The sequence below is a fragment of the Haematobia irritans genome, chromosome 3 (genome assembly GCF_050003625.1).
Source record: "Haematobia irritans isolate KBUSLIRL chromosome 3, ASM5000362v1, whole genome shotgun sequence".
Lineage (NCBI taxonomy): Eukaryota > Metazoa > Arthropoda > Insecta > Diptera > Muscidae > Haematobia > Haematobia irritans.
Window position 1 is genome coordinate 56,869,707 of NC_134399.1, and position 14,539 is coordinate 56,884,245.

Consider the following 14,539-nt stretch of genomic DNA (forward strand, 5'->3'; position numbering starts at 1 on the left):
CACCTCTTGTGTTAGTGTTTAGGGGCATATAGCATTAGATTACGGGCGTATCTGGAAACGTTAACTTAAGCAGTCTGCTAATGTTTTTGGAACAATCTAGTTGGTGCAAAAAGAAAATAATCGGTTAAAACTAGAAGTGCGCATATGTAATAGGTACTTTTAGTTAGGACTGAATAGTCTAGGTTAGGTTAGGTTAGGTGACTGCCCGATGCATCAGGCTCACTTAGACTATTCAGTCCATTGTGATACCACATTGGTGGACTTCTCTCTTATCACTGAGTGCTGCCCGATTCCATGTTAAGCTCAATGACAAGGGACCTCCTTTTTATAGCCGAGTCCGAACGGCATTCCACTTAGACAAGCTTTAAAACCCTCAGAAATGTCACCAGCATTACTGAGGTGGGATAATCCACCGCTGAAAAACTTTTTGGTGTTCGGTCGAAGCAGGAATCGAACCCACGACCTTGTGTATGCAAGGCGGGCATGCTAACCATTGCACCACGGTGGCTCCCTCTGACTGGATAGTCTAAGTGAGCCTGAAACTAAATCGGGCTGCCACTTTAACCTAACCTAAAGAGCCTAAAGAAACCCATAAGATTCCTTTAGGATCGTATACAAATAAAAAAGTCATATTTTTTTATATCTACAAACGAATCTCGTATAAGTATGTACATAAAAACTATAATGTATAAGGACATTTTCTCGGCCTTTTGGGCAATAATTTTAATTTGAAATGCATTTGAGTCCTTAAACCTAATGGGGAAATTTTTGTCTTTGTTGATTTTTTTTTTAATTAAAATAAATTTAAAAAAATTAAGTAAATTTGGTTGTAATGTGAATCAGAGGCGTGGTAGGTGAAGGGTTGTCCTCGGGATTTTTCATAAAGAGTGGGTCATCTGAAAAACCAAATAGGATGGATGCGTATAGAGGCCGGAGCTTCCGCATCTTCCGAGGTCTATGTTGTAGGTGTCATTTGTTTTAAGGGACATATAATGCGCTCGTAAGTTGATTTTTTTTTTGTAATGGGTTAGGTTTTGAGTTTGGACAAGATCCCCACCCACATATCCCGAACTAGCTAGCTTAGCAAGCACGTGTGTCCATTCAAAACGCAGACCTTGATTCAGGTTGTTTTAATTTTCTATTATGTTCAAAATTAAGGCAACTTCGTAACATATATTGAAATAACTTCAAAACGGTTCACCATATTAAATTAAAAAAAAATCCAAAACTCCCAAACAATATACTCATAAAGCCGTGCTTACAATGTTTTTCAATTTTCCAAGTAGTTTCAGAGATATCATTCAAGTTTTGAAAAAATATTAAAATTTTTAAGAAACAAAAAACAATTTTTTGTTCTTTAAAAATTCCTAAAAAATATAAATGGAACAAAAATCACAATTTTTGTCCAGAAACAGTTAGCTAAATATATTTCGAATAAAATGAGATTTAATTCATTACAATCGGTGCACAACGTATGATTTTGTTCACGATTTACTGAATTCATATAAATCGGGATTTCCATACAAAAATAACATTTTCTAATGTGTGTTTGTATATAATAAGTTAGTTTTTTATGGTTCTATTGATTAAGAACTGAATATTGTTGTTAAGGTTATTTGGGACGCTGAATCCAAATCTGCACTTGTTTTTTTTTCTATCAGCTCGACTTTTCGAGATATACCGTTATGTTCAAAATTATGGAACTTTCACTACATATATTGGAATAACTTGAAAACGGTTCACCATATTAAAAAAAAACTCCCAAACAATATTCTCTTTAAGCCGTGCTTACATTGTGTTTAAAATTTCCTAGTAGTTTTAGAGATGGTTCAAACTAGAGGTTCAAACTAGAGGTGTGCACGTGACTCGGAATTGTCGTGATTAACAAACCAAATGTCGTGCGTGAGTGTGAGTCACGAAAATAATTTCTTTGTGAGTGTGCATGAGTAACGAATTTCAGAAAAATGTGCTCACGAAAATTATCCCGCCCACGGACAAAAAACACGTACGAGTTGAATTGATTTACAATTTTAGTAACGCCTGGGATGTTAAGAGTTTAATAGCGCTCTCAATTTTAATCATGCTAATGTTTTCAGACACTTCCCTAAGATACGACACTACATTTTTCGTGAGTCACGGTATTTTTTGTAAGTCGCGACATTTTCGTGCGTGAGTATAAATTTTCTTTTCGTGAGTGTGCGGGGGCGTGAGTCCTACCAAACAATAACGTGCGTGAGTAAGATATTTCGTCGTGAGTGTGCTTGAGTAAAATATTACTCACGTGCACACCTCTAGTTCAAACCCAGTTTCGACCAAACACCAAAAAGTTTTTCAGCGGTGGATTATCCCCTCTCAGTAATGCTGGTGACATTTCTGAGTGTTTCAAAGCTTCTCTAAGTATTTTCACCGCAATGTGGAAAGCCGATCGGACTCTGCTATAAAAAGGATGTCCCTTGCATTGAGCTAAAACATAGAATTCAATCCCACAGCGGCGAGTTCTTTGCACCGGATTGACCAGATGGATCCCACTCATTGGCCAGCGACTGCCTCATCAGTGTAAGTGTTGTTTCGTCGGCTTTTGTGTTGGAGAAGGTGCATCCCGGGAAGCCTTCTCCGATTGTTTTTGGCCCGAGCAGGGATAGAGAGAAACCCCGCACCATTTTTTCTTTAGCGTCACCTGGTCTGATGAATGACGTATCCTGGCAACCAGATTTTTCAACTGATAGTTTGTCGAGCATCCTGAGAGTGATAGAGCGAAAAGAACAGCCACTTGACGCATTCGTTGTCTCCGAGCCGATGATACACCACAATTTACCGTTGCCGAAGTTACCAATGTCATCAACAGCGCGAAACCATCAGAGGCGCTGGGCCCCGACGGAATTTCTATGCTAATGCTAAAGCATCTGCATAGAAATTCTGGGAGTTGTGTACCTGACCAGACTCCTCAATTTGTCCTTGAAATTATTATACCCGATGTCTGGAAGATAAGTAGGGTGATTCCACTACCGAAGCCAGGCAGAGACTCAGCAGGAACTAAGCGTTGGGTTCTAAATTATTTGTGCGGACGCAAGTCGTATGTTAAGATTAGAGAAAAAAGTCAAGACCACGTAGAGTGAAACAGAGAGTTCCCCAAGGTGGGGTGATATCTCCGGCACTGTTCAATCTCTACCTGACCTCTATCCCACACCCTCCTCACCTACTTAGATACGTTTACGGTCTAAGAATAACGCAATTTATTATTTTATTTGTTCGTTATATTTCATTACATTTTATTATGTTTAAATTTTGTTCTGTTTAACGCAATTTTTATTGTTAAATTATTTCCGCTTTCATTTTTTATTATATTTTTCATTTTATATCTAATTAATGTTATTAATCATTATTTTGTTTTATGATATCCCAAATATTGTGTTTAATCATCTTGAATCGCATCCTGTATTTTATTAGATTGTAATCGTTTGTATGTGAAACTATAAATAAACAAACTTGAAACAACCAGTAAGGATGGAATAAAGGCGTCATTAGAAACGAATTCTTCATACAAGGACAGTGTTGCACTGGGAATAGACCACCATACATTAGTGACAATAAAATGGGACCAGATTGGTGCTATCCCAGCTCCCATAAGTCTTCTCTAAGTCGCTAACAGTTAATTTGCACGTATAAAGCGAACTATACAATTTCCAGGACACGCAAAGACCATACAACTTGATCGTTTTACTCGATGGTTTCCAAAGACAATCGATTTGCCTTTTCATATTATTTGGCTTGCTTTCACTATGGTTATTCTAAACAAATGAGCTCAAATACATTTAGTATTTACACATATAAGGGTATACCCCTATGTACTCAATATGATGAAGTTTTCCACACAAATAGAGGTGTGTACGTGAGTAATATTTTACTCACACGATATTGTTTGGTAGGTCTCACGCACGCTCACGATAAGAAAATTTGTACTCACGCACACACGAAAATGTCGTGACTCACGAATAATTTTATGAGTAAACTACCTGAGGTACATGTCTGAAAACATGAGCGCGATTAAAATCGATAGCGTTATTAAACTCTTAACATCCTAGGTGTCACTAAATTGTAAATGAATTTATCTCTTAAGCGTTTTATGTAGGCGAGCGGAATTATTTTCGTGAGCGTAATTCGATAATCACGCACACTTACGAATATATTATTTTCGAGACTCACGCACGACATTTTGGTTTGTTAATCACGCTCACGCACCTCACGCCGTTGCCATCAGAGTGACTCACGACCATTCCGATTCACGTGCACACCTCTATACACAAAACCACCACACGCCAACACAACGAAGCAGCAGACGAAACAGTGCTAAATTAATTTGTTCAATCATCATCTTCTGTCTGACTTTAGTTCTTGCATTGTCTTCAAAATATTCGTAAATAATAAATTTCACATTTCGTTTTATATATTTTTTTTGGAAAAAGCTATTGCATGACGTTGTCCGTCTGGTATGACCATTGTTAATTATGTTAAACCAATAGAATAATCACCACCATTAAAACAATGGAAAAACAAAGATGGATTATGAAAATACGAGAAAAAACAATCTCCCGACAACTACAAGCTATTTTTTATACTTGTATTTTCACAATATTCGTTTACCATACCACTTTTCAATTTCGTTTTCTTTTGTTGCACTTACTTTCTTCAATTGGATTTGTTGCACATATGTCTAAATTTTGAACTACAAGAAAAATTGTTAAAATTCCCACAAAACCAGCACCGACTTTCGCCATTTTTTAATAAAATTATTGAAAAAAATATATCTCGTCGAATCTTTCCCGTCTACTATTATTTATTGTTATAAAACCGACTACCGACCGACATGGACTGACTTAACTAAATAGAATCACTAATACTCTACTATTGTCATTACAAATCCGAGTACCGACTACAATACTTTTCAAAAATGCCATCTTTATGCAACCGTGCAGCCCAGTCCAGCGTTGCCTTATGGTTGGTAATGAATATTAGGTAATGATAAGGTGAACCTCCCCAATAAACACAAACGTTTGAAAAATGCTAAATTTCAACAATTTTTCAAACATTTTTTCAAAGGATTAGGGTAATATTCAAGTTGAGAAATTGTTGAGAAAATCGCGTTCTCAACAAAAAACAGACATTACCCTCAACAGTGAAATTCAACACATTAGCAATAATATCTCAAGTGTTATCCTCAAATTGATCGCTACTCAATAATTTGTTAAACAATTTTCGATGCGAGTCAAATTCAAATTTAACATCGTTGCAAATACTTTTCAACCTAAATTTGTATGAATGATATCCCCACTTCAAATTGAAAGTCAAAGCGAAAATTTCTGGAAACTTTTTCTTGTCGATAAGCCACTCATTTTTCATTGGTCAGCTTCTTAATGTTTGCAAGAATGTAGCATCCAAAGATTTTAGTTTTCTGCAAAGAGATTTAAATTTAGTGACTTCTCTAAAGTGTTGATTTAATTTTTCATATTGACGTACCAATTATTATAAACTATTTGAAGCAGTTCCAGTTAATTGTCCACCATTTTTTCATCGGTCAGCTTTTTAATGTTTTCAAGAACGTAGAATCCATAATTTTAGTTTTCTGCAAAGAGATATACATTTAGTGACTTCCTTAAAGTTTTATTTCATTTATTATTTTCACTTACCTATTTTTATAAACTATTTGGTTATTTGTCGAAAATTTTCCATTTTTTAATTTCTTGCAATTGACCACGAACTTCGTTGCACAAATAAGTATTGAAAACCACATGGTTTTTTCGTTGCATTTTAGGGTAGTGTTTTGTCAAAGTTTTCTCATATTATTTTCAACACCTTTTCAAAGATTTCGTCAACATTTTGGCAAATTGGAAGTAATTCGCAAACAATTTGAAGATGTATTGAAGATGAGCTATTTCAAGTCAAGTTGAATTTATGTTGAAAATTATATTTACCCTCAAACTGAAAAGTTTGTTACGTATCTCATATATCGGCACTAAGGCGGTGTCCGGCAGCTCATGACAACCTCTCAGAGGGTTCCAACCCTTCACCTTAGCCCACAAGACCGAACACTAAAAAAAAGGTCACTTTGACGAAACAAATCTCACAAAAAAAACGATCATTATACACATAACACACTGCCTGACGGTGGGAGCTTGGTCTTATGCTCCCTCACCTTGCCCTCCCTGCCATGATCCTTGTTATCCAGCTCATTATTTACCAAGGACCCCATTATCCACACACTCACCTTACATGCCTATTTCACTCAGATTACCTCCTCATAGTAACAACACTAGCACATCATAATTTCAATATCGTAAAACATTACAAACTTTTTTTTTTATTTGGTCATGATTAAAAAAAAAATAATACCTCTAACACATAAATCACCTTAAATACTATATTTGTCTTCCTTAACCTAGATATTACAAAATCAACAAAAAAATTTATCAAAGAAAAACTACACTGAACAACTAACACCAATTTTAATTACTAAAGTGAGCCATTGGCTCAGATTTGCCTATGTTTAAGATTCTAGACGTATTTTGATTTATTAGCCCTTTAACGGCTCGCAAAAGTTGTTTTCTTTAAAATTTCCTAACTAAAAGAGCTCTCTTAATTAAGTTTGTGGGATTTATTCAGACACTGATCCCAAAAGATGAAAAAAAAAACTAAATTCAAAAACTGTCTAGATGCTATTTCGACAAATCCTACGCTCACGAATCTTTCCCTCTTGGCATTAATTATTCTTACAATAAACACAACACTAATTTGTAATTTTTTTAACACTTATCCACAAAAAAAAACGAAACTACCTAAATCTTAAACTAATTCGTTAATTACTTTTGATTAATTTTTTTTTTAGTTTGTTTTGCGATATTTTTTTTTATGTGATTATTTTTTTCTCTTATGCATGTAGTTATATATAATTCTTTTTGTTTGTTTGGGAATTAAAAACAAATTTTTTTAATTATAATATTTTTAAATTATCACCAGTAAGTAATTGCCCTTTTTTTTTTCTTTTCTTTCAGATTGTATCTCTGGAGAACGCAAAAACTGCTTCCTGAAGCACTACAACAATCTGGCCTCAACAAGGCTCTCTCGGTTTCAATGGTAAGTAAAAATATCTGTTTTACCTTGATTTTCAGCGCTAATATTAGAAATCTTTTCGAATTTTCTAGTTGACTCAGTTCCGTTTTTTATGATGCCTCCAGCGTAATACAATATATGGCTTAGTTGGAAGTGGCGAAGTCGACGCCAAGCTTCATATATATGGATCAATGCAGAATGCGGATCTTCCAGAGTTCCTAGATTGTGGCACAATATACGGACTTCTGCCTCTGGTCTTGTGATGTTATCGCCCTATTAGAAGACATACACAAACACCAACCATAACACTACGTTAGATTTACATTCAAATTCTACCAAAATTTTATTGATCACTCACTTTTCACAATGTACGAAACAGAGCACAATAAAACACAATATATTTTTGTCCAACACAGACTGCTTGAATGGAGATTCAATTAAACTTGGCAAATATATGTAAGGTAAGGAGAACAGCCACTTTCACTCAAACTCACTGGTGATAATGACCGCGTTCCATCAGTGACGACCCTTTTAAAGCTCTCTACCGACGCTTAAAAAAAAAGTTATCTGAATTTGCGCCTTTTAATTGTTTTTATATATTAATTTATATACCACATTCCTACCAACAATTCCCACAGTCTGTCCGTCCATGTACCACATGGTTGTATCGCACCCCACGGTTGTACCAAGATGTTAAAATTCCAAACTTGGTAGCACTTATTATGACATGCCGAACATCTGTATTCTCGAAACCACATTTCATTTCCTGCCTTGGCAGGAAACCGAATTCCCACAAATTATAATTTTTTTAAAAATTAAAGAATATAGGTTGAGCACAGCTCACTTCCAGCTATTTATCAAATATATATGACAGTGGGATCACCCTCCTTCCACAGGGTCTATATATTACGGCCACAAAGAGGCCCGAACGCCAAAGCTCCCCTCTCGCTAAAAATGGACCTTGTGGCTCGCCCAATTTGGCGACCACCTCACAAACCATACTAATGCGCGAACATCGGGGACGCACCGCCGATTGGAGGAAACTGGACCAAGCGCCCGCAACAAGTTGTTGCATTTGAAAAACGCTCATCCTGTGTTTATTGGGTCCCGACAAACATTAATGAATGATCCATTTCGGAATCATGGATGGAAAGGTATTAAATTAGGCTGTCCATTACATCTCTTTTAAAGAGAACATGTTCTCTTTTTGTGTTCGTATCTTTTTGTTCACTCTCTTTTTTGGTGCCGTATTTTTATGTCCAACAGTGCTCTTTATGTACTCTATTTCAAAAATTCCTAGATTGATGGAATTTTATTTATTTAGTAGGAATTCGCCACAATTGTTCGCCACTAATTGTTTACTGGGTTAAATCTGTTGACAAATTAAAGGCCGGAACACAATTGCGATGTTTCGACGTACCGCGTAAAAATTAGAATAGATGTAATTGAACGTACGACGTAAATACGCCAATACGTTGTCGTCGTCAATTGTGGGCGAGATCATAGGAACATGTGTGTTTTATTTTTGACAGCGTATTTTTGAATTTATTCTGTTTATTTTTTAAGAAAATGTGATTCTTTTTGTTTTTTATTGTTTTATTATATATTTATTTCGTTGTTTCTATCATTAGAAACTATTATTATTTTAATTTTAACATCAATAAAACTATTAACTATTTAATAAAGAATTTTTTTATTGTAAACTCTTTTTTAGTTAAAACCCTGCCAACATTTTTTGAATTTGGGGACTCTTTTGAGAATCCCCACTACGTCGAAAACAATCATTTACGACATCAAAAACTCGTCGGAAAAGCGCCGTCACTATTGAGAAGTTGTACCACGCCAAGTTACTACAAAAATGTTTCGCATGAGTGCAATTATTAGGTGCCCTTATAGATCAATTTAGAACGACGCCAATAAGGGACCCTCCAAACAATCAGAAAAAGTGCATTTTAAGATAGTTGTAAATGAATCATTGTGGTCGAGTAAAACGCGTTTGTTTAGATATTTATTAATTTGATTAAACATTTACAAATTCTTAAAAATATAACATTTATACCACTATCACATTACATTTAACATAATTTTTAGCATTAATGATGATGTTGAGTTACAAGTAGCGAGTTACATGTTGCTGCGTCTATCAACCAGTGTTTTTATTCCATGGAGGCAGCGTGTCTGTAAAATATCTGAAAAACAATCACTTTATTCCATTTGGAAAATCACCAAATTGTTCACCAATATACCTTTCACAATTTTAAGCGTATAATCTATGTTTTCAGAACTTTATTTTCGTTTTTATTTAATTAAAATATAACAAGCTGGTTGCGCTTGGCGTTTCACAAAAAATGGCTTTTTTAACAGTAGGGATGGCAAATTACTTGCATGTACTTTTTGATGTACCTTTTCATGATGATTGAAGTGACATTTACGAGTCTGTGGTAACGATGAGGTTGAAATGGAACTTTGAAATGCTGGCAGGGAATGTTCTCTTTTTTTAAAGCAAAAGTTCTCTTTTGAAAATTATCCATGTGGAAACCCTATATTAAATAGAGGTCTGCATCGAATAACTTTTCACTACAGGTATGCAATTCGCTGTCAAATATAGTACATACACGGAGATGCATAAATAAACACTATGCTTCACGGAACAAAAAATTCTCCAATAAACACATATACGAGGTCTCGGAAGTTAAGCCTTTCAGTGAATATGTGTTTAACCTTCATACGACGTTCGTGCAGAAACTTGCCACTCATGAAAATGACCTTTTAAAAGAAATCTACAACTTGGAAAATCATACGCATTGGTCTGGTTCGACCTACTTGTCATCAATCGCCATAATCAATGAGAACACATTTGATAATCCAGACCATCCCAATACGCAGCGATTCTATCACAAGATTCCTAGAACGCACAGAGGTTAAATTCTTACATTATTTGTACACTTTTTTTTTATATTTTACATAATTCATACTACTCTTACCCGTATGTCATTATTACTATAATTCATTGTAGCATATTGTTATAATTATGTATAATAATCTATACGTCACCTAAAATCGCACAAAATGTACCTGATATTTTCTCCGTAGCAAGCCATTTACACTTGCATTCGAAACTGTGATTTTTATCCAAGTAAAAACCTTCAACTTATAAAAGCTTCAATTGAGCATCCGTCTTATAACATACTTACCCAACACAAATACCACTGTGATATCATTCTGCATATTTTACACACTGTTAGTCATATATTTAACAGTCTAATTGTTATCTCGTTTTAAGTTATTCATTTATTTTTGTTATTTATTTATTATCGGTAATCCCTCTTGCATTACCATCAATCGATATAGGCCGCGAGCAAGCCTTTTCCTACATTTGTTTTGCTACGTATTTTCTTTATACGTTCACTAGTAGCCATTGCAAGCAAGTAGCTAACGTACTTAACCATCGTGTATTAGAATAAGACAACAATAGTTCTAAGTATTAAAAATATACATTCGCTCCTTACTCATTGTATCACAATCAAGAAGAAGACTCAATAAAAAAATACTTACTTACTTACTTATAGTACATACACTGCCTTTCTCTCAGAGCGCAAGTAGTGAAGTGAAGAGAACACTTGCTTGTCAAATACCACCAAGTACTTATCCGAAACAATATGTGTTCCGAAAAAAGGAACAATAAAAATGTAAGTACTTGAGATTGACATGGATTCTCTTCACTTCACGTGGTACCACAAGTATTTCTCAGTTATGTGCGAAGCAAAACTTTCCATTATTATTAATTACAGATATGTGGTTAGCATGCCCGCCTTGCATACACAAGGTCGTGGGTTCGGTTCCTGCTACGACCGAACACCAAAAAGTTTTTCAGCGGTGGATTATCCCATCTCAGTAATGCTTGTGACATTTCTGAGGGTTTCAAAGCTTCTCTAAGTGATTTCACTGGAATGTGGAACGCCGTTCGGACTCGGCTATAAAGAGGAGGTCCCTTGTCATTGAGCTTAACATGAAATCGGGCAGGACTCAGTGATAAGAGAAGTTCACCACTGTGGTATCACAATGGACTGAATAGTCTAAGTGAGCCTGATACTTCGGGCTGCCACATAATCTAACCTAACCTATGTCACATATTTCATATATTTATGTATGTCACACGTTTACCTTAACGTTTGCCGTTCTTTATAACAAACAGAAAACATATATTATGGAGAGTAACTGTTTTTTATATTTCTGAAACTGCACGTGGTACATGAAGTTTTGTTCTCGCAACGTACTCGACGTGATCACTCTGAGTACACTTCAATAAGAGAGATAGAGGAATATGTGTTTGTTGGTAGTGAAGACATCAGAGTAGCAACAAGAAGTTACTCGTGGCTTTTGGTGTTCAGCTAATGTGTACCAATTGTTTTGCGACTCTTTCAAATATATGTACTCATGTAGCAAGTACACGTGTACTCTGCATTTACAAATGGAATTGTGTAGACCTCTAGTATTAAAACAACATTTTTTGAATTTGACGGCACTTCTGAGACTCCCCACCACGTCCAAAACAATCGTATACGACGTCCGACAAGCGGCGTCACTTTTGAGAAGTCGTACCACGCCAAGTTACTATCAAAAAGTTTCACATGAGTGCAATTATTAGGTGCCTTTTTAGATAAATTTAGAACGACCCCAATAAGAGCCCCTTCAAACAATCAGAAAAAGTGCATTTTAAGATAGTTCCCAATAAACATAAACGTTTGACAAATGCTAAATTTCAACAATTTTTCAAAGGATTGATTATTCAAGTTGAGAAAATCGCGTTCTCAACAAAAAACAGACATTACCCTCAACAGTAAAATTCAACACATTAGCAATAATTTCTCAAGTGTTATACTCAAATTGAAATGCATCGCCACTCAATAATTTCTCAAACAATTTTCCATGCGAGTCAAATTAAAAATTAACATCCGTTGCAAAAACTTTTCAACCAAAATTTGTATAAATGATATCCCCACTTCAAATTGAAAGTCAAAGCCAAAATTCTATGAATTTTGTATAATTTATTCATTTTCGTTAAAATAAAATATATAATACACTACACTACATATTACACTACAATACCAATTGAAAAATAATAATCTTACTAAACATATCAACAAATAAGAACAAAACAACAAAACTTTAAATATCTTAAACATTATTTGTAAACAATTTTGCATTGATAATTCGATTTCCTTCCTGCTGGTGTCATAAAACAGCATTACATTTATTAATATGCGGGCAATTTGAAATTAGGAACGTACTGGGCCGCGTGTTAGAAGAGATTTCCAGCAGAAGGAATTCACAAAATATCCATTTTAAACTGATAATAGGATATAAATTAAACTGGCGATGTGATGCACATTTTCATACAGAAGTTTTTGATTTTACCAATTTGTTTTTTTTTTTTAACAATTTTAATTGGTTGCACTTTGAAATGTTTCTGGAAACTTTTTCTTGTCGATAAGCAATTCATTTTTCATTGGTCAGCTTCTTAACGTCAGCAAGAATGTAGCATCCAAAGATTTTAGTTTTCTGCAAAGAGATTTAAGTTTAGTGACTTCTCTAAAGTGTTGATTTAATTTTTCATATTGACTTACCAATTATTATAAACTATTTGAAGCAGTTCCAGTTAATTGTCCAACAGTTTTTCATCGGTCAGCTTTTTAATGTTTACAAGAACGTAGAATCCATAATTTTAGTTTTCTGCAAATAGATATACATTTAGTGGCTTCCTTAAAGTTTTATTTCATTTTTTCTTACCTATTTTTATAAACTATTTGGTTATTTGTCTAAAATTTTCCATTTTTTTAATTTCTTGCAATTGACCACGAACTTCGTTGCACAAATAAGTATTGAAACCCACATGTTTTTTTTCGTTGCATTTTATGGTAGTGTTTTGTCAAAGTTTTCTCATATTATCTTCAACACCTTTTCAAAGATTTCGTCAACATTTTGGCAAATTGGAAGTAATTCGCAAACAATTTGAAGATGTATTGAAGATGAGCTATTTCAGGTCAACTTGAATTTATGTTGAAAATTATATTTACCCTCAAAGTGAGAAATTGTTGAATATGAAAAACGCTCATCCTGTGTTTATTGGGATAGTACTGCATCCCTGCCATAAAGATGGGTACTAAGTTCGAGTTTAAAGGTGGGTACTATGTTCGGTGTTCGAGTTGAAAACCACTTTATTTTCGCGATTACTTTTCTTTAAATAACCAAAATTATAATTGATAACAAACTTATTCCTGTAACGTCTTGTCGAAATCTAGAGGAACAAGAAACTGCGCATCAATTGAGTCAATTTATCTGCTTTGTATCGACTGCCGCAAATCTCTCAATGAGATGGCTGAGCAGTACAATATTCACCTAATATGGGTGCCTGGCCATAGGAACATACCGGGGAACTGCGAAGCGGATGAGTTGGCAAGGCTAGGGACTACCTTACATATTCCAGGGGAACTGGAATTTGTTGGTATGCCCCTAGCTACCTGCAAGCTCATGCTGCGTGAGAAGGCTGTTAGGATGGCAAATGTTCGATGGGAGAATTGCAAGGGTTGTAACGACACCAAGCAAATATGGCCCCATTTCAACTTAAACCGCACACTAGATATGCTAATGTTCTCGAGACGTCAGATATCACTCCTGATATCTGCTATAACGGGTCGCTGCCTGATAGGCGATTTTGCAAAAACTATTGGCGCGAAGTATAATGACTATTGTATGAGCTGTCATGATGCGGAGGAAAAAGAATTAATTAAACACCTCTTGTGTGAGTGTCCTGCATTTTGTGTAAAGCGCAAGCAACTTTTAGGAGCATATAGCTTCAGATTACTGGCGGATCTGGAAAACGTTAACTTAGCAGTCTGCTAATGTTTTTGGAACAATCTGGTTGGTTCAACAAAGAAAAATAATCAAGAAGGTTCAGCGGTTAAAACTTACCTTTAATCGGCAAAAACAGTATAAAAACAAAATGTTTTCTCAAGTGTGAGTCAGGAAAAAAACTTTTTGAGAGGTGTGAAAAATGTGTGGTGTACAGCGAGTGCGGTGAGACTCAGAAAAGGAAAATGGCCAATTTAGCGCAATACTGCCATCTTATACCGCCTTTAGCCGCCAAAATAGCAATTTTTTTCTTTAAAATTATGGATTATTAATGAAAAGGAATCGTGACAAAATTTTCTTATATGTACTATAATTTAGTATTATGCTATGGTCACACTGGACATATTTTTTACAGAAATCGAAAAAGAATCCGTCGTCATAGACAAACCAGCAAACATTTTGAGCTCATATTGGATATATAACATAATCGCAGGGTTATTTTCCGTATCCAGATGTTTGAAAATTATTCTGTAAAAATTTTTGACACTCATTTTGGTCAAATATTTGCCTAGTGTGACCATAG

General features: G+C 35.0%; 1 protein-coding gene and 2 long non-coding RNA genes across 7 annotated transcripts in view; all 3 read right to left on the reverse strand.

The window, feature by feature from the left end:
- l(1)G0289 (plexin domain containing lethal (1) G0289) overlaps window positions 1-4,891 on the reverse strand; it is an 82,844-nt gene extending 77,953 nt beyond the window's left edge. For 2 of the 3 annotated variants that reach the window (XM_075301666.1, XM_075301665.1), the window contains exon 1: window positions 4,682-4,890. In XM_075301666.1, the coding sequence (XP_075157781.1) occupies window positions 4,682-4,775 (94 nt within the window). In that variant the 5' untranslated portion in view covers window positions 4,776-4,890. Of the gene's footprint in view, window positions 1-4,681 lie in introns of all 3 variants that reach the window. The other variant, XM_075301664.1, reaches the window with a different exon arrangement.
- A 4,188-nt stretch (window positions 4,892-9,079) lies between these two features.
- Window positions 9,080-10,463, reverse strand: LOC142229918 (uncharacterized). Of its 3 annotated transcripts, none has more exons than XR_012720529.1 (4): window positions 10,089-10,463; window positions 9,928-10,009; window positions 9,351-9,870; window positions 9,080-9,293 (listed from the first exon to the last, which is right to left on the reverse strand). It is a non-coding gene; the product is annotated as an uncharacterized LOC142229918 (long non-coding RNA). The 3 variants fall into 3 exon arrangements; XR_012720530.1 differs by having other exon boundaries at window positions 9,351-9,884; XR_012720528.1 differs by having other exon boundaries at window positions 9,351-10,009.
- Window positions 10,464-12,132: 1,669 nt separating this feature from the next.
- On the reverse strand, window positions 12,133-13,157 carry LOC142232124 (uncharacterized). Its single transcript, XR_012721036.1, has 3 exons — window positions 12,895-13,157; window positions 12,732-12,837; window positions 12,133-12,666 (listed from the first exon to the last, which is right to left on the reverse strand). It is a non-coding gene; the product is annotated as an uncharacterized LOC142232124 (long non-coding RNA).
- Window positions 13,158-14,539: the final 1,382 nt, after the last annotated feature.